Source organism: Trematomus bernacchii, unplaced genomic scaffold (assembly GCF_902827165.1).
Source record: "Trematomus bernacchii unplaced genomic scaffold, fTreBer1.1, whole genome shotgun sequence".
Taxonomy (NCBI): domain Eukaryota; kingdom Metazoa; phylum Chordata; class Actinopteri; order Perciformes; family Nototheniidae; genus Trematomus; species Trematomus bernacchii.
In genome coordinates, this window is record NW_022988043.1 from 3,194,743 (window position 1) to 3,219,090 (window position 24,348).

The window sequence follows — 24,348 nt, forward strand, 5'->3', positions numbered from 1 at the left end:
ACAAGGCAGATCGCACCGGAGAAAAATAAATCAGGACAGCAGAAACTGAGACAAATGAGTGAGCAGGGGGAGTTTTTCACGAGTGTGTCTGTGAATACATCATGGAATCAATGTATGTGTAAGCTACATTTACAATGATTTAAATGTTAAACTAAAGATACTGTATATGGAGAAAGTATTTCAAGTCAAAAAGTTAAGCCGAATCGTCACATTTTTTACTTTTCCTAAACTTTAAAAGTTGATTTAGCCTGTAACACCACAACATTTTTATTTTCACATTTTTGAAAATGTATATATTTTTTAGATGCCATGGTAGATGCTTATTACCAGTAATATGTTAACAGCACCTCTGAAGCTTAGTAGTACTAACATACTATATCTTGAGACTCACGCAGCTTATTTTGCCAACCAAGTATAGTTTGGCACAAAACCCCATGTAAACCCGTGATCTTTTTTCTACAGTATTTTCACCTCTGGAAGAGTCAAGATGTTGTCTTTATGCTAAGCTAACCGTCTGCTGTACTAATTGTAGCTTCACATTTATTGTGAAGAAATAATAGTGGTATCAATCTTTAACACAGCAAACAGTAAATAAGCCCAGTTCTCAGCATTTAAAACTACTCCTTTAATTATACTAGCTATCATGGCTTGTTATTTTTCCATTTGAAATCTATTTCTTGATTCTTTTGTGGGGTGATCATTTGGTGGCTCAGCAAGCAGGGGATCATTTGCAGCACCACAGAAGTAAGAGAATCAGTAGACAAGCTGTTTGAAATAATTAAATAAAAGTGGAAAAGCCACTCAAACTAATTCAGGAGTCGGAGGGGCTCTTTTCAGTGCCGACTGTTGCTCTAAATGGCGTCCCCTTATTGCACTCAAGGTAGTGCTACTATTTGCTTGAGTATCTCGCCTCCCTTCTTCCACGCTGAAACTCTGAGTGTTGCTGATTAACAATCTGATCCACACTGCAGCAACAGTTAACATAATGTGAACATTTCTCTGCTTGATAGAAAATAATAACACAAAAAAACGCAATCAGCCAACACCACTGTGATGATAATAACATTCACTGAGCAAAAGGCAATTTTTCAGCCGACTGCCTTTGTTTAGCAAGTTTTCAGAGATGATTATTATTTGTGCAATTATCTGGATAATAAAATATCCTTTATCAAAAAGAACAAATTTCCCACCTTGCCTTTAATTATCCCTCTTTGTATCCACACTATCCCCAAGAGATGGAGTGCACATTTCATCCCAGTTTGTCCATAACACACAGTTTATCAGTATGCTTTTCCTGAAGGCTATGGGAGAGAGGTTAACAAGACCTTAATTGGCATTTTCTTCAAAGCTCAGTAAACTTTAAACTGGAGGGTGGACAGCGGGAAATGTCACATTACCATGTCGTCCGGCAATTTAGTTCAAAGACCCCTTCATGCTCTGCTGTCATGTTAGGGCACGAGTTCTAATAGACGAGACGAGAGTATTAATGACCACTGCCTTTGGTCACCGGCCAGCATTAAAGGGAGCAGATGACAATGCCTTGTTGGTGAATTGCATCTCATGAAATACTTTTTATACAAACATGAATGTGTAATTGGCTTCTTTTCATCCACCACAATCCTCGGCTGACCTCAGTACTTGATGCTGTGGTCAAGAAAAGCTGATACATACTCTTGACATTGTTGTGTATTTCTTAAATGTTATGAAAATACAATATACAGAGCAACAATACAATGCTTTGGAGACTGTTTGGTATATACAGAACATGTTTTCTGATGTGTTAAGGACAATGAGAATGAACCAGAAAGTTGTGCCTTTTTTTTTTTCTCCATCTACATGCAGAAATGTCTCATCGCTTGCTTTGGCCTTTACAGAACTCTTCCACAGATTAATGATCTGACGTAAGAAATTAAAATCCAAAATGTTCCAAAACGTCCAAAACCATTTAATGTGCACACACATCCGGAACATCTATCTAGCCATTTTACGGTTTGTTTTAAAATCTACATGTTGTCTGAATTGTCCACGTCGTAGTTGCTGCTAGTCCTGGGTTCATTCTATCTAAACCCTGTAGTATTAAAATTAACGATCAAAAGCTAATCATCTGATTAACAAAGGAACAAAAGAATCACGTGACGTCCTCTTTCATAGACTTTTTTTTTCCATAAATGATTCATCATCAGTCACTTGTGGAATCACCACAATCCTCTTTAATATAATGACCCTTTGGCAGTTTGGGATGATTCTGACGTCAATTTCCAGATCCGGTTTCAGTCCAGACCCACTGTCCTCTGAAAGGCATAAGGGTGAGTTTGTTACAAGTGCACGCAGTACATTATACCACCTCTTTTAAAGCACTGTCGCTTAACCTTTCCATGTAATTGCGCAACTCCTTGGAGTCTCCCAGCTCCACATCTTGGCACACCCACTCAATGTCCTGGCAGTGGCTCCCAGTCAGTGTGTTAACAGTGGGGTAGCTACTGTCCGAGGGGATGGTGGTGAACGTGGTGAACTTGACTCTCTTCCTCTTGGTGGTGGGGGAGTCTCCTTTACTGTCCTTGACTGTGCACCCTGTATCCGCTCCCCGGTGCACTTGGCCCTGCACATTCTTCTGGGCCGATCCTCCGTTCAGCAGGTGGCTTCCTTCCTCCAGCCCGCTGCTGGAGTCTATCATAGAGGTCTGTTCCTCCTGCTGGGGCGACAGGCTGATCTGGCTCTCGAGCAGCTCTGCCTCGTTGCCAAGCCATACCCAATCGTGAGCATGGTTCATGTTCTCCTGGCCTTCAATCGAGAGCTCCTTGTGGCGGTATTTCAGCGTATAGGAGATGCAGTTGATGAGAAAAACCAGGATGGCGAGGCAGAAGACCCCCAGCAGGGCATACATGCCGATCTCCAGATCTGTAAGTCCACGAGCGGTCTGAATAAGGTCATCATCCATATTGCGGCCACGGGGCAGGTCCACTTGTGCAGGGAAGTCAGCAAAGTCAATTGGCATGTTCTGGCTACCATCATCCGAACGTTTATCCCCGTTTGGTCTGTGCAATATGGCACTTCTAGTGGTGGTGGCTCTCCTTAACACCCCATCCTCCATGTCAGAGATGGAGCTGCCATAGTAGTGTGTGATAGGGCCGGTCCTGTCCTGGGAGGGGGAGAGCCTGCCTCTGTTCTCCATATCGTCTACATCAGGGCCGTAGTCGCTGCCCCCTCCCCTCGCACTGTCACTCCGACCAAACTTCACTCTGACGTTACAGTTACCCGCGGCCAGGATGCTGCGGCGCTTAAACTTCTGACAGGTTTCGCAAACAGTCATTTCCACCCTGACCAGCAGGCCTTGGCCCTCCGCCTCCGTCACTATGACAGGCCATTTCCACGAGGGGTTCTGCTGAACTGTCACGATTTCTTCATCGAGGGAGGTGGCCGTCAGGACAAAAAAGTCTGGATTATACAGGTCAAGAGGAGCCACAGAGCCGTCACTAAACTGTAGCCAGGCGCTGATCAAGGCTTCCTGTAAGCACACACACAAACACATAAACAACAGGGAGAGAGAGAGGGAAAGGGAGAAAATAGTCAGTGACACATAAACAACATGTTGTGCTTTTGTACTTCAAAGAAATGCAAATAATAGTGCAAAAATAAAGCATCTAGCCTCACATCATGGAAACCTACGGGAACAGATCAAATTGTTTATACTTTATTAGCACTGAAATTATTATAAAAACAAATTAATGTATTCTAAACTGAGAATTACATTTCTAATTTTGGAAAACATTTTCTAAGCTCACCAAGTGGCGTGGTTCGAATATCTCAGCGGCTATTTCCGCTCAGATTAAAAGATAGGCGGAAAAGATCAAACAGTAACATTACACATTGTTCATTAGAAGGAGGATTTGCCATACATAGACATCTTGAGGCCTTCTCCTGCTGCAAATGCACAATTTGCCCTTTAATGTTGCTGAAGGACAAATCCCTAATGGTGCACAAGCAGTAAGTGTCAACACTCGCTAATTACTGGGAACAGCGGACTAACAGTGCAGCGCTGCCTGCTTATCTTCACAGTTTGGGCATAGAGATAGGATAGATAAATGGCCTTTCCATTCTTCCTCACATGGAAGAAGAGGGGGGATGGTAAAAGAGCAATCCAGAGAATTTGTAAGAGGGCTTGATGGGCAGATCAAAGGGGCCACACTGAGAGTAGCCAGGGCAAATGAGCGAGAGAAGCATAATATGTATGTTTGTGCTGTGAAGTCATATTTTGGTACAGAAGCTGTGGTGTTGCCTTTGCATGCTTTCAGATGAATCTCCAGTTTCTATTAGATGCCCAAGGAAACACATTCTGTCACACTCCGGCTTTAGGCCTTGTAGTTAAGAGGGTTAGCTGCTGTGGAACAACAAAAAGGCACGTGTACACAAGCACATGCACACCCGCAGCTTTTTCTTTGACTGGAAAAATGCTCATTCAGGAAACCTGATAGTGTGAAATGAAATCTGGAAGTAAATCTTTAGTTTTGAAAGGGACAGTAATCAAGTTTGCAGAATCTAATTTTGTTAGCTTTACTAGATATGTAAAAGTGTTTCTTTCACCAAAAGGCTTATATACCATTTGAATAATTCAATAAAATGAATGCTGGGAGAGAATATTCATCATTCTCTGTCTTAATCCAATTTTGCTAAATTGTGTTTGCAAATAATTACTGGTCGTTTTTTTATGCATTAGATAAGAGACTGTGTATTCAACCACATTGGCTAGAAAATAAATATTCAATTTGATGCTTATATTTTTCACTTTCTTTCGTGTCTTATATATACAATTATTATTTGTCTTTTAAATAACTAAATAAAAATGTGAAAACTGCAGCCTGAGGTGATAATTTGTTTTCTTCTATTTGACCAAAATCCCCAAATGTACTGATATTCATTTTACTATTAAAGGTGGGGTAGGTAATTTTGGAGAAACCGGCTTGAGCGTGCTAGAATTTGAAAATACACAGCCGGAAGAAATCTGCTACTTCCTTACAGAGCCCCTCCTCCAACACACACGAACGCGCACATGACCAATGAGGGCACGAGATAAGTTTGTGCACAGATGGAAGGCTGACAGGCAGGTAGGCCATCCAGTTATTTTAGCCGGGCCGGCTAAAATTATTGGTCGTGCTTTTTACAGTACCATGGCTTCCACAGATGAAATGTATGGATTTTTTGTCAAAGCACTTAAGATATTCATTGCTATCGGGATGTTAAGAGCATTCCATGGAATATAACAAAAAGTGTATCTCGAGCCGGTTTCTCAAACTTACCTACCCCACCTTTAAGTAGAACTAAACTACAGAACTAAATCCCAGGTCAAGTCAGCCCTGAGGGGTCTTTGGGCAAGTAAAATATCAGACTTGATCAGACAATGAATTATGATCGTATCGTTAGTATGACAAAGAAAAGCAGCAAAACATCACATTTGGAAAGCTGGAACCAGCAAATGTTTAAAATGTTTGCTTGAAAAAATTAGTGAATGATTAATGTAACATTCAAAAAGTTGCAGATGAAATGGATGACATGATTATCTACTAATTGTTACAGCTGTTCTTGTAAAACGTGTGCTGACCTGTTTGGGGCTCTGCAGAATCTCCTGTGTTGTGGTGGTAGCCAGGATGGCTCTGTTGCTTCCTGTACTGAGCTGCAGACTCATAGAGAGGCCCGTCACCAGCTGCACCCCCAACTCTGTGATGGTCACTTTGTCATCCACCACTGTGACAGTCTTCTCTGCCAGGATGGAGTCAGATAGAGGAGACAACACCTAGGATGTGCAAAATGCAGCAAAAGAATAAATAAAGAAAACAAACAGAGATGATAGATTACATTGTGACAGTAAATTAATTTTCAAAGGAAAAGATGAAAGAATTTTCTTCAACAACAATCCCCTCAAATATGTGTTTGTCGAGCAATAACCTGTGACGTTCTGGTATGATCAATTACAGCTATGTTTTTCTGCAATAGTGACTGAAGCTATTGTATAGCCTGTTCATGAAAGACTTTTCATTTCCTGCTCTAAACACCGAGGGTTGTGAGGGTCTTTCCCTGGAGAAATTAGCAGCGACAGCAACCGTAGCTAAAAAGAGAAAAAGAGCACTATAGAAACTTCATAAACAAGAAATCCACCAGAAGTTAGTCCCTACTGGTCACACTGCTTGATTGACAAGGCGTTCCTGACAGGAATGTAAAAAAGTCCCATCAATGAGCACTCCGCAGTGAGGTTGTCACAAACATGAAAAAAGCGGATTACCACGAGTTATAGGTGATTTAACAAAATGTCTTCCGATGTGTTTCATCTGACATAAAAAGCTCACAAGCCCCTGTGCAATATGCACAACCTACTTTTTATTTTATCTCTTTACTCAGGCTGTATAGATCAAACAAATGCTTGGCTGCCATATAACCCCGATACTTCCTATAGGTAAGAATCCTTTCCCTTTGATTCATATCCAGAGGAGAAGCACACTTTAACCCCAGTACAGAAGAAGGAAGTCTAACGTTATTTAATGATAAATGCTGCAGATGTTATGTGTGACTCTTCTCCTCGTGCACCAGACTTTGTGGTGCGTGGCACAGGTAGACACAGCTGGCAGACTTTAGTGCTGCTCATGTTTGCCAGTTCGTGCTTGTTTTGTGAAAACGTTGAAGCTTTCCCACAAAGGTGAAGACACGTCTGCGCACAGACAGACAGATGAGTCCCCGACAACAGGGAGCGGATCCCACTCACACAGATGCCATTAGGAGGCTGATATTCATCCAGTTAGTCTGGAGAGCATGACAAACCAAAGGGCTTTGGGGGGGGGGGGGCAACCACTCACTGCTGAGAGCCGCGCTACAGGCTGTGAAACACCAGCATGCACCTGTCTGCACTAGACAAAAGGAGGTACTATTGAAACCACAGCACCAATCAGTGGCATCTGTAATACAACATATGTTCATGCTCCTACTCTTTATTATTCTTACATGTATTTGTATTTGTAATTTGTTCCTTTAAATGACATAATTCAAATGATAAGAATGTTCCCGATTTGATGAATAATTAGCATATTCAAATTGAGATATTGGAATAATCTTCTCATTATATTCTGTTATTACTAACACAGACCTTTGCCAAGATCTCTGGCAGCCTCTAAGGCCCTCTGCACTGCGTTTTACACCAGCAGATTTTGGGAGGAATCTGTATAATAAGAAGCAGGCACTGATCTCTCAGAGATTACAGCGATGGCAGATGGTTGATTGAATGAATTTATATTCTCTGTTAGTAAGAGCTGATTCCGGATCCTTGTCTGTCTTTTCATAAGGCTAGGTAGACCTCTGAGACAGGAAGCAACGGGTTCATGGGAAATCTTTTTATTTTTTATTTGAGAAACACCAGCACAAGTGGAAAACTAAATTGCCAGCGCTTCCTAGCACCTGCAACATAACAATGCCACAAAGCATGTTGCCAAGGCTACTAACTATCTTATATTTTTAGGCATGCATGTTTAGCAACCACTGTTTAATGAAAAAAAAGTTTAGGTTAATTAAAACTTTGGCCTTTTTTAGATTTATTTTTGCCATCATTTCTATATAATTATGAAACTTTTAACTCAATAAAATGTGCGTGATTGAACTAAAAGAAGGGTAAAAGTGAAACCAGGCAATATGTTTAGTAAGATACATGTACAGTTCAGGTATTAAATATAAGTTTGAGGGTTTTTGTACAACCTTTCTGATTGAGCAACTGTCATATCGGCTTCATTTGAGCTTTTGGGTGCTGGAGGTTGAATACAGTTGTGTCAATACTAAAAGGAAGGATATCCAAGACTTTGAAAATAAGATCCTAACATTATTTCTAAATGCTACATTAATTAATGAACTACTTTGTGCAGTTCACAACACCTGGCCTACCTGGATAGTGGTCATCCCCATGTCCAGCCCCACCAGTATCCTCCTGTCCAGTATCTTTGCAATTTGGGGGTCCTCCACCTTCAGGAAGTCCCACACCAGCTCTGTGATGTCCACCTGCCAATCAGTGCCCAGCATGAAGCTGGTCTGGCCTCGGGGATCTGCTGACTCAGCCACAAAATGTGTCAGGACCCTGACAATGGCGTGCTGGTACTGAAGAGTGCAGCTTCGTCCACGCCTGTCCTCATCATCCTCGTCCTCGCTGTCCCGTGTGGACCTAGTAAGAAATAATAAAAGAAACAGATGTGCAAACTGGTAGCAACTGAAAACGTTGTTGCAGCCATGCTTGCGGCGTAGCTCTAGGAATATAAATGTTGATTGGCCCACTACATTAATAGAGAATAGTAATATGGTAGATATTGAATCAGTTGGCATGGCATTTGGTGTAGACATTCATGGTCCCCAGAGGATAAATCAGAACAATATTTGTGATCATCTGACTAGCACTACTGTCCATTACTTTCTTGTATTAATAAATACATGCAAAAGTAATGACATCCACAAAGGCTGTACTTTGTTTTAAGTGCTAATTATCAAAGTACATCATGTTAACACGCATGGAGTACAATAGGCCTGCTATGGCTGTATACTCTTAGTCTCGTTAATTATGCATGCTACTTTAATTAAAACATTGCAGAAAGTGCACGAGTTAAAGCTGTATCACATTAATTACATAATGATATTTACTTTGCAGTTATTGCCAGTTTACATCTCCGCCAAAGGCCTAATCTAAAATAATTGTGGCATATGTGTATACTGTTTGCTAATTATACCTATTAGATGAGAAGAGAAAACATCTGCTATGTCTTCTGGATTGGTTTGTGGTATTTTCAGCAGCGTTTAGAGAAACTAAACTCTGACAAACGTTCACACACACACACACACACATCAGTCTCACACAGGGATGTTTACCTAACGAAGATCAAGTTAGGATGATTAAACCATGGAAAGAGGATAAATCCAGCGTATGGCTCTCATTTTTTCTTCTTATGTCCCTCCTTCACCATTTCAGAGCACCTGGTCTGGGTTGTGAATGTGCACACGTCCCCTTACTGCTTTCCTTAATAGCCCTAAATATCCCTCATTGCTTTTTTTGCTAGCAAATCTAATTTGATTGCTTTAGGTAAAAAAAAATTGCCAACTGAGGCTCAGGTCTTTCTCACCAGGAAAATTGCAGTATGTCAAACTGGCTTGAAATGGTTACTATAAAGCTGCACTATCATTAGACTTTGTCCATATTTGTTTCAATGTTATTCTTCTTCAACAGCCAAGAGATGAAGCACCCTGAGATGTTGAATGTTTGAATGGTTGATCTGGGAGAATAAATGCTGTTACAGCTTTTCAGTCTTACACTGGGGCACGGTTTGGACATTTTTAAACAGGAAAGTGCTTTGTAAACAAAACTGCTAATCATATACGCCACTGTAGATTCCCATTGTCTCTCTCTCACACACGTACACACCATCATGCCATCTTGATAAAGGGGAGAAGTAAATTAATTAATCTTTTAAACTGTTTTTTTATCGCGATTATCCGCTCGGCTTGTCTCTTTTCTTTGCGAATCCCAGGAGAAATCTGACTGCACATAAAGCCGTGGAAATCAAGATGCTAGCTGCACGCGCCAGAGAAAAACCCCAGAGCACAGTGAGATTTGGAGTTACTGTAGGGGCTTAAAACTTTCCCCTTCAGCAGCCATTTCACCTGCAACTGAATGACAGCCATTCACAGAGGAAATGACTAAACTGTGGAAATTGTGGGATCATTTTTAGAAAACATTTTGATTCAGGATTCAACAAGTGAACACATACCCTAAATATGTTTTACAAACATCTGTGATGAATGCCTTTGAAGTTGAACAGTGGTATCAAAACACAGAACGTTCTTTTAGCTTTTATGACTATTTGCTCTCTATTGTTGTGTCTTGTTCTGTTTAATCCCCCCAAAGATTCACATAAAAGTATTTCTATATATCAAATATTCATGACTACGATTAAAAAATATTTTAGAGCAGCCACTTTAGGGACTTTGAATTCAGAAAAAAAAACATTGCGGTGGACTGTTGTTTTCAACTTGTGTGTGCTATGTTTTGCATAGAAATACCAACAAAAAGAACTGTGTATGAAGTCATTGCTAAGGAGGCGGCTCATATACACGAGTTAAAGCTGTATTACATTGGTTGTGTAGCAAGCCCTGTAGAACAACCATCAAATCACACAGCTTATCCATAATCGGAGTTAGAACGTGGAATGGACTTCACCCAGACCTTTCAAGTATCACTTGTCATCAACAATTCAAAACTAAAGTAAAAACAATTCTATTTATAGATTACTCCAGCTAACAAATATTGGATATTCACAGTATTATTTATATATGCATTTACTTTTTTTCTTGACCTAACTTTTATTTTATTTATTTATTTTTCTCCAGTTTTCTTTATTTCTTTGTACTCCTTAATTTCTATACGTTTTTGACTAAATACATGCCATTGTTATATTGATGCTAATGATGATGCACGGGAGGGCTACTCCCCATAAGCTATGCTTCAGCCCTCCCGCTTCTACTAATTTTGTTCATTTGTGTGTATGAATTATACGTTTTTGTTTTTGCATGATTTTAGTAGAATAAATAAATAAAAAAATTAAATAAAAAAAATATACAGTATTTTGCAGTGTGATCTGAAAGGACGTTGGTTTCTGCTCAATATTCCGTCGCGGTTCCTTTTACACTACAGGAATTATAAATACAGGGACAGTCCAATCCAATTGATACCATTGACAATTCCCTACAATGCAGAACCATTCAAAATCTGTCCACTACTTCAGGAAAAGATCAAAAACAAAACAAAGAAATCTCACGTTAACCATCCTTAAACCATCTCTGCCAACAATCACTAGCATGTCTGAGCGCACCTCCCCACATTGTGTTAAAGAGTTAAAACATTTTTGCACTATTAGAAACCCTTCCAAAAGCAGATTGAAATAACAGAGCAGTTGTGCCTTAGCAGGCCCTACATGACACATTGAATGCATATTTATGAATACTAACGCCTCCACTTATGATTGTTGTGTCATTTACACACACATAAGTGAACAACTTGGATTCCAAGGAGTGGACGAGGTTATTTGAGTCCTTCTCGGATATAATATTTGTAATCAAATACAAGGAGCTTCTTCCTTGTCTTACCTTAGAGTGACTCACTGACTATTAAAAGGCAAACCTTCAAATTCACATACAAACAAAAATAACTCCCATCTGCATGAAATGTGGCACTTTATCAGATACATTTTGTAATTCCAAATGACTAACAAGCTTTGTGATTAATGAATTTGTGATAAAAAATTCATTCAGCATCGGATTTTTCTCTTAAAATTCCCTTCGCCTTTTATAAATTCCTGTTTTCCACTCACTCTCCTATTATTTACATAAAATAAGTAGAGGAGAAAACCATCTGCCAATGATTTCTGTCCCCATTTTCCAATTATTTTAACGCCAGTAATTGAAAGTTTCTCACCGCTGACTGCTTTGGTTAGATCCTTTTGGATCATATTGTGTGTGTTTTGAGTGAAAACAGAATCTGTTATTTGACGCACTGCTGTTGAAGGATTTTGTACTGACACAATGACCAAATCAACATCTAAACAGTATATAGGGATCTTTTTAGATGCAGGTATTAGTCAGATGTAATGGATTCAGGAGTAAACAAGCTGATAGTGAAGTCCAACTGTTTTAGCTCCACTATAAATCTGATATGCCACTGCTTGTGCAGCCATCTCAAAATCTAATCTAAGGTTAATCTAATAAACAAATCACACTCAGCGGCGAGAACAACCTGCTACACAAAGCAATTTTTCTCTCTGCTTCATTTACTTTCAAGCCCAATTCTGACTTCAGAGGAGATGCTGTGTATTGGAGTGTGTGTCATACTTATTTGTGTTGTGCCCCACAGATCGAGTGCTGTATTTGATATTTATTTTATTATTTTTGCTACAATAACATGACGAAGGTCATTTGGACGGAAATAGACAGTTCTGCTACAAAGTTTGATTGTTTACTTATATTGTGTGGATATTATTGTACGGAATTCAGCTGCAAGTTGGTTAAGAAAGACAACACTCAGTACACGCAGCAAAAGCCAACCCAGTATAAAAACAACATAAAAATTAGTATTAAAGGAGATTTCTAAAAGCCCTATCTGGGTAAACATGTCTTTAAAGACCTGTTAAAGGAGTGGTTCAAGCCTGAGTGCTACGCCTACATTTAGGTTTGCTGTCTGCGAAGGCTTATCTTGTCCCTGTTCTGACAGGGCTTAGGGAAAGGAAGAGGTGAGCCATACAGGAAGTGCCAGTCAAAAACCGTGTGAGTAGTGCTTTTGCAACTATCAAACCTTTGCCGGATGTCTCTTTATTTCTCATTTCTCTCTCGCCCCCAAATGTGGCCACGACTTGCCAGCCGGCTGATAGACAAAGGTCCCGCCACTTTGTATTGCTGCTCAGTTCCTTGTGGGCTTATGGACAGTGGAGCAGTGCCATTTCTCACCAACAGGCATAGTGCTACTGTGCAAGGTCACGCCTGTTATCCACTGATAAACAAAGGCGGGTTGAAGACAGGGAGAAACAATGCTCTCTGCTTCCCATCAGCAGTGGTTCTGGCGTCAACAATGACAACACAACTGGTCTGTCTCGACTGATAAAGGCATATAGAGCAGAGCTGGAAAAGCAACATCCGCAACATGCCATGGCATTAGTCGAATGCTGTACCCCTGTCACTCAAAATAAGAGGGGAGCCAGGATAATTAGAGCAGCCACACTGGTGTGTGGGATGACTCCAAGTCCAGGAACAGCCTCAATGCTTTTCCAGAAGTAATTACTGCAGGTAGGCTGATAGCTGCTCTCTCAATTGATGGATTTCAACAGTTGCAGAGAAGCGCTGCACAGAGATGTTGGCAGAGGTGCTGTTAGTGATGAGGCCCCCAGGGGAGAGGTCTGACCTCCATGCAGCTCTAATAATGTTCTGTTCTACTGACGACTAAGAGGCAAATGGCAAGACACCTTAAGTCGGTCTAATGACAAGCTGTATTGCACAGGTCAGCCATTTTGTTATCAGCCAAGAACTGTCAGCAGGACTGGAGTCAGGAAGGGACAGGTGGAGTGGAGTTCAGTCACACATCTCATCATTATCTTATCTAAGGCTGCCATGATTGAAATCGAATACATCACCTGAAATAAAGGCCACTCGTTACCCCCTTAAATGAGGCTAATGCTGCTGAAAAAGCAGAACAATTGCTCATATTGAGAGCATCTATGTTGCCTTGCACAACGATATTAAATACATAAGAAAGGGCATTTATAGATATAGCTCGGATCCACTCAAATTAAGATTGGGGGCATGGCAATTGCCGTTTCATTGGATAATTGTACATTTTGCTGGAATTACAGCAGACACAAAAGAAAAGTTGAGAAAATTAGCCCTTTGCAAAATGTTGAATTGTTATTCTAAAGAATGCAGAGAAGACTGAGACAACCTGCAGTTTAATCTGTCCAATAAACCAGAAGTACCAATTATCTATGATTCTCTGGTTTAATCTTGTGCAGAGAACGTTTTCTTCATCACAGACTTCTGAGTCACAAAACTATAACTAAGTCATACATGTGCTATAATGATATTGACAAAAGGCTGAAAGTGACTATAGTGACTGTTTAAAATATTTAATCAACAGTATATCTTTCTAGATATTAAAACGTTTTTTGAAAAAGGATTTGGTGCAAATCGCGCAAACCTGACAACCAATTACAGTGCAGCAGAGGGCAACACAGACGTCCATTAAGGAATATTTGGCATCTATTCAGGATGAGTTATTTAAGGGTCGACAACCCCCTTAGCTGTGATATACTGAGCATATATCACGGCCTGAAGTGAGCTATTGCTTTTATAAAACGGTTACCAAGTGTGGCAATATGAAAGAAAAATACACACTCTAATTTAAATTGTTTTTATGAGTAAATAATGATGTTCAAAATAAAATAGTCCCTCCGTTGCCTTCTGCACAAAACACTAACAGCTAGCGAACATATTAGACAGATAGCGTTGATCGATTATTTGGCTATTTATTTACATTCATTTGTATGTTGCCGTTTATTGTGCACCCACTGAAAAACTGTCCAGCATCAGTAGAATGGCTTACGTGGTTACTTGTATAGGTTGAGGTTGTTCTAGGCTGTTGCTTGGCGTGGCGAGAATATTGCTCCATTTTCTCCGGTCCCCGAGATTCGCACCTGTGGCCACTAACGGTCATAATTTCTCTGCTTTGTTTCAAGACCCGCATCAGAAAGCTTTTGAATGGTGTACTTTTCCAGTTGGTCTACCTGCTCTTCACGTAGCTCTGCATGTCGTCGTTTAGGTGCTTTTTTTTCTGGAGATAGGCACTCGCACTCCTCAATCCACTCCTCCATAGTAAGACCCCCCCGGAGGTCGAAGTTAACCTTAAATGTTTCCATCTTAAGCTTTGTAAGTTTGTTTCGTAACGGACGAAATGTAATAATATTTATAAAACGGACAAGTCAAATCAAGCAATCTGATTGGTTCTTAGCCGTGGTATACTGAGCGTATACCACGGGTAGAATTGTAAGTTACTTTTCACAACAAGTCAGTATCCCTCCGCGTCTGAGAAAAACTGTATTCAGTTGGGCTGAAAAGCAAACTGCATGCAGTTTGCTTTTCAAACTGTAACAAGAAAGCAGCGGAGAAGTAACCGGGCAGAAACCCTCCTTTTTACGCAACGGTCCAGACATAGACATCAAACGGCAAAAACATATTCAGTGTGCAGTTCCTTTGGCATTAGGGCAGGGATATTTAGATACTTTCCAAGGTTTGACATAATAAATTGTGCTACTTTTAAAGCAAGCAACGATGTTTTCAAATCTGTAATCAAAAAGGTCCGCAAAAACGCTATCGACCAATCAGATTGCTTGATTTGACTTGTCCGTTTTATAAATATATTTACATTTCTTCCGTTACGAAACAAACTTACAAAGCATAAGATGGAAACATTTAAGATTAACTTCGACCTCCGCGGGGGTCTTACTATGGAGGAGTGGATTGAGGAGTGCCTATCTCCAGAAAAAAAAGCACCTAAACGACGACATGCAGAGCTACGTGAAGAGCAGGTAGACCAACTGGAAAAGTACCACCATTCAAAAGCTTTCTGATGCGGGTCTTGAAACAAAGCAGAGAAATTATGACCGTTAGTGGCCACAGGTGCGAAAGCTCTCTCCAGAGCTACTGGAAGCCCAATCTCGGGGACCGGAGAAAGTGGAGCAATATTCTCGCCACGCCAAGCAACAGCCTAGAACAACCTCAACCTATACAAGTGACCACGTAAGCCATGCTACTGATGCTGGACAGTTTTTCAGTGGGTGCACAATAAACGGCAACATACAAATGAATGTAAATAAATAGCCAAATAATCGATCAATGCTCTCTGTCTAATATGTTCGCTAGCTGTTAGTGTTGTTGCATAGCAACCACCTCGCACTATGTTTCGTGCAGAAGGCAACGGAGGGACTATTTTATTTTGAACATCATTATTTACTAATAAAAACTATTTAAATTAGAGTGTGTATTTTTCATTCATATTGCCACACTTGGTTTCAGGCCGTGATATATGGCCATTATATCACAGTTAAGGGGCGTGGTTCGGCCCGACGCGAACCACGGCCTTTCGTGAGCTATTGCTTAATTATAAAACGGACAAGTCAAATCAAGCAATCTGATTGGTCGATAGCGTTTTTGCTGACCTTTTTGATTACAGATTTGAAAACATCGTTGCTTGCTTTAAAAGTAGCACAATTCATTATGTCAAGTATCTAGATATCCCTGCCCTAATGCCAAAGTATATGAATATGAATATGTTTTGCCGTTTGATGTCTATGTCTGGACCGTTGCGTAAAAAGGAGGGTTTCTGCCCCGTTACTTCTCCGCTGTTTTCTTGTCCCAGTTTGAAAAGCAAACTGCATGCAGTTTGCTTTTCAGCCCAACTGTATACACAGTTTTTCTCAGACGCAGAGGGATACTGACTTGTTGTGAAAAGTAACTACAATTCTACCCGTGGTATACGCTGATTATATCACGGCTAAGAACCAATCAGATTGCTTGATTTGACATGTCCGTTTTATAAATTGGGGTAGATCATCAGAATTCTATGACTTGACTTGTTACTTGCTCGACTAATAGTAGTGGCTGTTTTTGACTTGCTGTATTGTCAACCCAGTAACGTGGGACTTGCTTGGGACCTGGGTGTTGGGAAAGGAGTCCTGCTTGGGACTTGCACGTGTGACTTATGACACATACACGGCCCTGTAGCTGACAGATTCATGCAGTACTTTACCTCTGACTGGTGGCCATGACGGGTACTCTCCACCCTTTGATCTGGCTCAGCTCGGTGTCTGACACTTCAATCTGGAGGGGGAGTCGAGGGATCCACACGTTGAGCTCCAGTTGAGAGCTCAGGTATCCGTAGGTGAAGTTCACCATCATCTTCACCTTGCCCTTCATCTCCTTGCCGTTAACAAAAACATAGTCGCACCTGTCCGACACCTGCGTGAGAGGAGAGGGAGAGATGAACAGAGACGACATTTAAGTTGAGCTCTTCTGACGGTTTCTACACATTGAATTACAGTGCGATATACCATAAAGCGTTCACTGTGGCCCAGGCTCTCCAAGTTGATTATAAGGTTATAAGGTTTACACTTCTGAGCTCCCCACTGATGCAGTATTCCTGTAACTACTTTGAACAAGATGAAAGGTCCTGAATGTGCTCCACACTCAGGAAAAGAAGGGAGGGGGTAACGAGGACTTATTTGAACCTTAGGGAAAACAGATCATGGTCTGCTGTTCTATTATATTTTTGCCGAAAGCTAAAAGAAGAACCAACAGATGGAAAGTAGAAAGAGGAGAGCAAATGTCTCTTGATAAAATGACCCGACTCAAAGGCACCCGCTTCATAAATTGCTTTAAAAAGAAGAAGTAATCAGCTGGCCACATTTTTGCTTTTTCGAAGGACACAACTCCTTGTTGCTTTGGTTCACTCCGTTTGAACCCATCCCCCCCCCCCCACAAAAAAGAAGAAGAAGAGGATCTCAAGACGGCTATCCAGCACACACTCACACAGAGGCTATTAATCAGTATGTCTTAAACAGAGATTCCTTTTTTTTCTGGGCAATTTGTCAATCCTATTTATCTCATCATATAGCAGACTACTATGGCTCAAACCAGATGGAATTAAATGGTCGGGGGAAATATCTTTTTTTTTTCTACTTCCAAGTTATTCTTCCACAGAGAGATAAAACCATAAACAGCCATAAATCACAAAGCCGCAGCGGGATATCCTCTGTGACCACATTCTGGAGACAGACAGAGTCCTTAGCTTGGTTTGAGCTCTCTCTATTTCACAGCATCTACAGAGTGAAGCCAACACAATACTCTCTGTGGAAGATACATTTTGCTTCTTGGTTTACATTAAATCCGATATTTGAATATGTGCTTCACTGATGTTATACTCTGTCCTAAAAACCAGTGTGTGTTTGGACACAAATATTGGCTAAATCAAAACAGTCATCAAATAAATTGTGTATGAAATAATTTATTTCATACACAATGACATTGTTTGATGCAAACTGTAGTAAGCTAACATCATGTTATATGGATTTAAACCAAAGAGAGATTCAAAGAGAAATGTATCTTATTCTATTTTTATATATACATAGATTATTTAATCCTGCTTTTAACTTGCACCATTGTGCCACTTGCACTACTTTATTGGACTATTTTACTTCCTTGTTTCTTTTTATGTCTTATGTTTATCACATGTTGCTTTGTTGGAGGAAGCTTTAGCTACAGTATGTTGCTTATGAAAAAAAAGCCTTTAAAGCTTTTAAATCTAGAGAGTGCGAGATTGAAGATAGGATTTAACAGCTAACAACGTCGGCCATGCAGCTTGTTAACTGCCTGTGTGGCTGTTGGAATTAAACTAATGATGAACGATTTCTGGTGTCTGCAGGCAAAAATATAAATTTGCACCAATTAAATTACCAGTAAAAGCACATTGTCTTTTGAGACCTGTATTTCTCACCTCCTACATTACATTTATGCAGAGAGAGAGCTATTTTATCTGAAACATATTTCTTAGCAAAAATGCTTTTTTAAAGAGGCAATATTATGCTTTTTGGAGTTTACCCTTTCCTGTGGTGTGTTTTTGTGCATGTAAATGGTCTGCACAGGTTAAAATCCTATAAAAGTTCACACCAAAGGGAATGTCTCTCCAACACACTTCCCCTCTGCCTCAAACACCTCGACTGGACTCCTTTGTTTACTTCCATAACATAGTGACATCACTATGTACCTGTTGTGCTTCTACTGGGTAGTGCTCCAACACATTGTACATGATAGGATGAGGGGCGGAACATATCTAAACGGTTGACCAATCACAACAGAGCCAGCCAGCTAACCAATAAGAGCAGACTGGGCTCTGGTTTCAGACAAAAAGGTTTTCAAGACAATAGCAAGCTTACCAAAGCAGTTGACTTTATGTCTGAACACTGGCCACCAGTTAAGAATACCCCTGTGAGGAAATAAAAACTGTGCTGCAGGGGATCATCCAAGGCTACAGCCAACCATCAGAGAACTTCTGTTAAGGACTGCAAAAGCCCTGAATTCTCAAATGGATGCACACAGTATGAGTGGATACATGCTTTATGTTACTACAATAATTAAAGAATACAGAGCAAACAGCAGTACCTTGCTCGTGCACTGACGCCGTACAACACTGCGATGAAACAGGGTCAGACAGAGTTGCTTAATAAAGCTTTTGACATTTTTTACAAGGGCAGTGGTGCTCCCCTGGCTACACTCAGTCATGTAGCCGATTGGGCTCCGTCAGTGCTCCCAGTGTGAGACTGTGTGTTTGAACTGATAAAGATGTCAGAGAAGTTCCTGCTCCTTATCAGCCCTCATTGTTCAGCTCTTTCTCTCTCGATGCACTCAGTCGGCTGATACAGAAGTGCCTTTGACAGCCCGTTTCATCTCAGACTTCTCTCACAAGTCGGGGTCGTGCAACCTGCCCGCACGAGCATTATCTTGCTTGCTAGACACCACCTGACTGGGCTCCATGTGAGGCTCATGAACAGAACCAAAAGTGATATATAGCTGATCGATAAAATGGATGCTCCTGACAAATGCGTTTATCCTATCAGATGTATTTTAGTTACAGTAGCAGATGCAATGGTTGTGAAATGACATCAACGTGCAATGATGTAGAAACACAAAAACAAAACAAACACAGACTACGACACCATGCTGTGCAATAACAAGTGTGTGCAATCAGTTAATTGGAAATGCATTAGAGATGTTACTTGTAAATTGAAATAACCTTTTTTTTGCATGCCCTTTCTAATAGTGTTTTATTTTCTCTCTCTATCTTAACATATGCTGTAACAAGGTACATTTCACCTCTGTGGGACGAATAAAGGTATTCTGATTCTGAAAGCTATAAGAATACAATTTATTCTTATTTGAGGAAAGAACATGTTAATGACTCTGGCACTTATTAACACACATGTCTGCTACAGTATGTCTCATGACAGGCAAATGAACTGCCTGATGGTATTTCTTTGATCTACTCCCAACAATCTAAGCGGAAACAATTTAAGCAAACATGGCAGCTGACATCAAGCCATCCCGACACATTACGCTGACATGCGTACACCCTCCTGCTGTGCTGTATCATCGACCAACACACATCCAAGTCAACATTTTAACTTAAAAAGACAGTCCCTTTAACCTCTTACAACGTCCCACAAGGATGTGTGTTGTGGCAGACCAAGCACTGTCTCTGTGAATTACACACTCTCGGTCATCCTGATTCACAAAGTATCATAAACGTCCAGGAGGATCCACTACCACATTAATCAGAGACATTAGGCAGCTAACGGGAGAATACTTACAGAGGACATTAAGGCTGTCTCTGGATCTAGCCCAGGAAATTAACAACTCACCAGACAGATACAATCCACGGCAGATATGAGCGATGGGAGTGGGGAGCATGAAGGTGGGTTGTGCATGTCTCTGGCTTGTATACAGAGTCAGCTTGACAGAAGCAATTAAGCTGCTCAGGCTCCTCTGCATAAGCTCGAGCACTCACTTCAATGCAAGGGGAAAGTGTATGCATATTCTCATAGACTTGCTCTGTGTAGGCAGTGGTAAGAAGGGCCCTCTCGTCGACCTTGAGTAAGTAGAGTTCATGTCTAACAAGGAGAAGAACAATTTGTTCAGATTTTTCTATAAAAGATCCTTGGAGCCAAAAAGCTATATTCCTAAACATGTGCTTCTTACTAAAAAATGTAGTTATGAAGCACTGGTGACCAAATAGGGAGGAAAAAAACACATTCCTCCTCATTTTTGATATGGTAGTGAGTATTACAGTCAAGAAAAGGGTTTTCATTTTTTCAAAACTTTACAAAAATGGTAGGCTAGGTTGATATTGAATGGATGTTGACATACAAAAAATGAAGTATCCTATACAATCATCAAATCTGGATGCATCCGTCTTCCAAATTCATTCTGGCAGCACTGAAGTATGCCATCATTGTTTGGACCCTTCTATTTAAAACGAAAAACTAAAATATTAGATATTTAAAATGCTGCTTCATGTCCTTGACCTGATAAGCACTTTAATCAGCTGCATACTGCTGAAAGATGCATCATTTGAAAATGTTTTGTTGTCGAGCTAGTTAGCTAGTTGCAAACTTTGTCTGTTGTTGTTTTGAGCCGGGTGGGAGGCAGACAGTGGGTTTTAAGAGCTTTGCCACTGAAAACAACAAAACAACAACAGTCGGTAATTAGTTCCTGTTTGTTGCACTACAGACAACCACTTTCACTTACAAGTAGTCATGTGATCCATTGTTTGTTCAAATACATTTGAGTTGCTTCAAGTCTTTGGCAATGTCCCCACTGTATGCAGCTGCAGCATGATGAGCTCTAACAAGGTGTTACAGTAGATGTACACCGGATATACCCACCCACATCCACAGCCATCACAGTCCAATCAGTGAGCCTGGACTCACGCATGGGCCCTAAACTGAACTGTGAAAACACTAAATGCAAAGAGAGCAACATTAAAAAATAATGGAGGCAGCGCTTTCTTTCAGCCTAAACTTGTCAGATACAATTTGTTTTAGCAAGACTAATATTAAACGTGGTTTAAAGAAAAAGCAACTATTTCTTTCTTTTCAAATTCACTGAAATTATAGGGCCACAAGTGAGTGTAAGCATCATTTAATATGCACAGTGATTCATTATTCAAGTTTAGATTTAGATAAATTAGTCATGTTTACATACATGATCGCAGGCTATGATAAGAGAGATGAGCAGAGGTGAGCAGGATGAGGCTCTGACCTTCAGCAGAGATCTCAGCAACAGAGCTATTGTTTTTCTAACTTCATTGATTTGCAATTTATTTCCCTCTAAGAATCCCTTAGCCAACCATAACTTCAAACATGATGAAGTGGATCAGTGTGGGGACATATATAGGATTTGTTTTTATTACTGTACATTACTTGAGTTTGATATGCGGCATTCTAGTATCTTTTTTTATCTTTTTGAGGTGTGACTAGGAAACACAAAATTCAAGGTAAACCATAGCACAGTAAGATCTCAGTCACTTAGGATTGGAAACACATCACAGACAGGATGTGATTTTCTCTTTGTTTTTTCACCGGGCAATCTGTAGATAACCAAGAAGTCATTGGGATTCTGTTGAAGTGCAAAGCTAGTGATACGAAGGCTCAACTTTATAACACTGTAAGTCACTTTTTACTCTTGTGTGCCTTGTGCCCTAGGGTTGTAAGGGGCTCTAAAAATAAAGGAAATCGTGAACAACCTGTCAGCAGTCACTGCATATCAAACACACACTTTCATGTTGCCTGCTGGTGTTTGTTTATCTGAAGGATTTATATAGATGTGCTAAACATAGACAATCTTCTCATCTGTCGCATTATTTATACTCACATTGCTTTCACATAAACTCTAATGCAGTCTGTAAACAAATACCTGCCTAGAGTCAGTCTTAAGGCACAAACATTTTATACATACACTATTTAACACCTGAACTCTGTAAAGTGCCTCCATAAAGCATTCATCTGTTTGCATCTTGCAATTTATTTCATTTTTTTACATTCTGCTCGTGTATAACATTCTCTGCATTATTTGGCTAATTGTCATTATTTATTTTCCTCACATGTATATTACTTGATCTTCATCTGCATTACTTTCACATTGGTCTGCAACATAATTGCACTATTCTGCTTTGTTTCTTCTTGCACTATTTTATTTGTAATGTTTCATTGTTGTATGTCTTATATAACTATGTTGCATTGTTGGTTGGAGGACCTCAGGACTTAATATTTTCATTTCCATATCCACGCTGTAGCTAGTGTTAAAGCCTTTGTATCTTCAATCTTGCATTTTTTCAGTATGATTCGATATTAAGTTATTAATGCAATTAAATTGGTCTAATAAACAAGATTGACCTGCAAACTACCAACAGTCTATTGTGTTAAATTGAGTGTATTTATCAGTATTTTAAGACATTTATTATGGATCCATTACATTTAATATGTACACATTTTGACAAAATGTCTAGAAAATATGCAAAAGAAAATTCTGATTAACCTGCGTTCCCATTAGTGGCAGATCATTTCCATTTGCCATCAAAACCATTGCATAAAGGATTCAACAATAAATTATGTTTGTTAACTGCATACATTAGGGGGAAAGTCTCCTCATTGATCTACATTTTAGTCTGTTGTAATGTTTGAGTTGAATGAAAGTGGAAGTCCATGTACGTCATGTCTTGATCACTTAAAGGTGGGGTGTGTAATTTATTTCAGAAACACTTTTTGTTATATTCCATGGAATGCTCTTAACATCCCGATAGCAATGAATATATTAAATGCTTTGACAGTAAATACATCTCATACAAAACATTTTCATCTGTGCACAAACTTATCTCGTGCCCTTATTGGTCATGTGCGCGTTCGTGTGTGTTGGAGGAGGGGCTCTGTAAGGAAGTGGCACATGTTTTCCGGTTGTGTATTTTCAAATTCTAGCGCACTCGAGCTGGTTTCTCCAAAATTACCTACCCCACCTTTAACCTCTTTCAATTACACTTAGTTGTAATTATTGCTTTGATCAATACACCATTTTGTCCACCTCAGCTTTCTAAATTCCAACTTAAGTTGTTCTATGGTAGAATCTTCATACAAAGAGTTGGATGACAGTGTACAAAGATTTGTTTCTTTTCAACAGTTCATCGTACTGACCTTGACCACATCTTCGTCTGTAGAGCTACACTTGACTGCTTCCGAGATGTCAGTAACAGAAGCGTCTATTCCAACGGTCACCACCTTCACTGGCACAGCCACTGTCTTCCCGGTCAGCACCGCCGTGTTCAAAATCTCAGAGTCCTGGAGGCAGAAAGAGAGAGAGGGATCAGCACAGCAGGTCCCTAATCCACCCAATCAGTGATTAGCTCGGAAAGAATAGAAAAAGTCAAAGTAACAAGCAGCATCGAAATTGGCCTAAAGAGGCTTCGCACAACCAACGCTCAATTAGTGATTATTGGGTTAACCACTGTGTAATCAGAGCCACTGTTCAGTGAACAGCTAATGTCTGATGGCAGCTGCTGAGAGCACAGTTACAGCAGCTGAAAGAACATACAGTCACGCTTCAATCACCTGGAAATCATTTCTTAAATTTGTATAAATGCAGCATGTAGAATTACTTGTGTTGATCGAAGTTTGAATAGCTACTTCTGAGTCTCCATATGAAGTCAACCATAACAATTTGTGGTTGTTCTAATTATTGTGAATGTAAGTATCAGGATGAATACAAGACATTCTCCCAACTGCCACGCTCTTCAGCCAGCTAACTGTTGAAAGTAATTAGCACAACATTGTGGTGCGCTAGTCACCAAAATTACAGATGGGCAGATAACATTTTGATTTTTCTTGATTTTCAACAGGCTACAAATGAAATGGTTAAAAAATTATATTTCATGTGGGGAAATCATTCATGCTCTATGACGTGAGCTTTTGTTCTATGAAAAATGTGCTTCTGTGCATCGGCAGCAATATAACGCGTATGTCACTGTTGCCAAGTCAATCCATCTTTTATATATATATATATATATATAGTCCTGGATCCATAGTAATTTAAAGGTACTCTTTGCAGTCTCTGCGGCTGTGATTATCCTCCTCTTGAGCACGTGTAAGTGCCTCAAACTCTGCTTTGTTCGCAATATATAATGAATGTCATTTCTACCTTCAG

General features: G+C 40.1%; 1 protein-coding gene across 1 annotated transcript in view; it reads right to left on the reverse strand.

Annotated features, from left to right (window-relative positions):
* Nucleotides 1–1,233: 1,233 nt before the first annotated feature.
* si:dkeyp-14d3.1 (transmembrane protein 132C) overlaps nt 1,234–24,348 on the reverse strand; it is a 120,940-nt gene continuing 97,825 nt past the window's right edge. Inside the window, exons 5-10 of the mRNA XM_034117676.1 lie at nt 23,343–23,486; nt 16,355–16,563; nt 7,915–8,188; nt 5,597–5,788; nt 2,370–3,505; nt 1,234–2,291 (exon numbers count right to left, since the gene is read on the reverse strand). Coding sequence (XP_033973567.1) covers nt 2,252–2,291; nt 2,370–3,505; nt 5,597–5,788; nt 7,915–8,188; nt 16,355–16,563; nt 23,343–23,486 — 1,995 coding nt within the window. The 3' untranslated portion in view covers nt 1,234–2,251. The remainder of the gene's footprint in view (nt 2,292–2,369; nt 3,506–5,596; nt 5,789–7,914; nt 8,189–16,354; nt 16,564–23,342; nt 23,487–24,348) is intronic.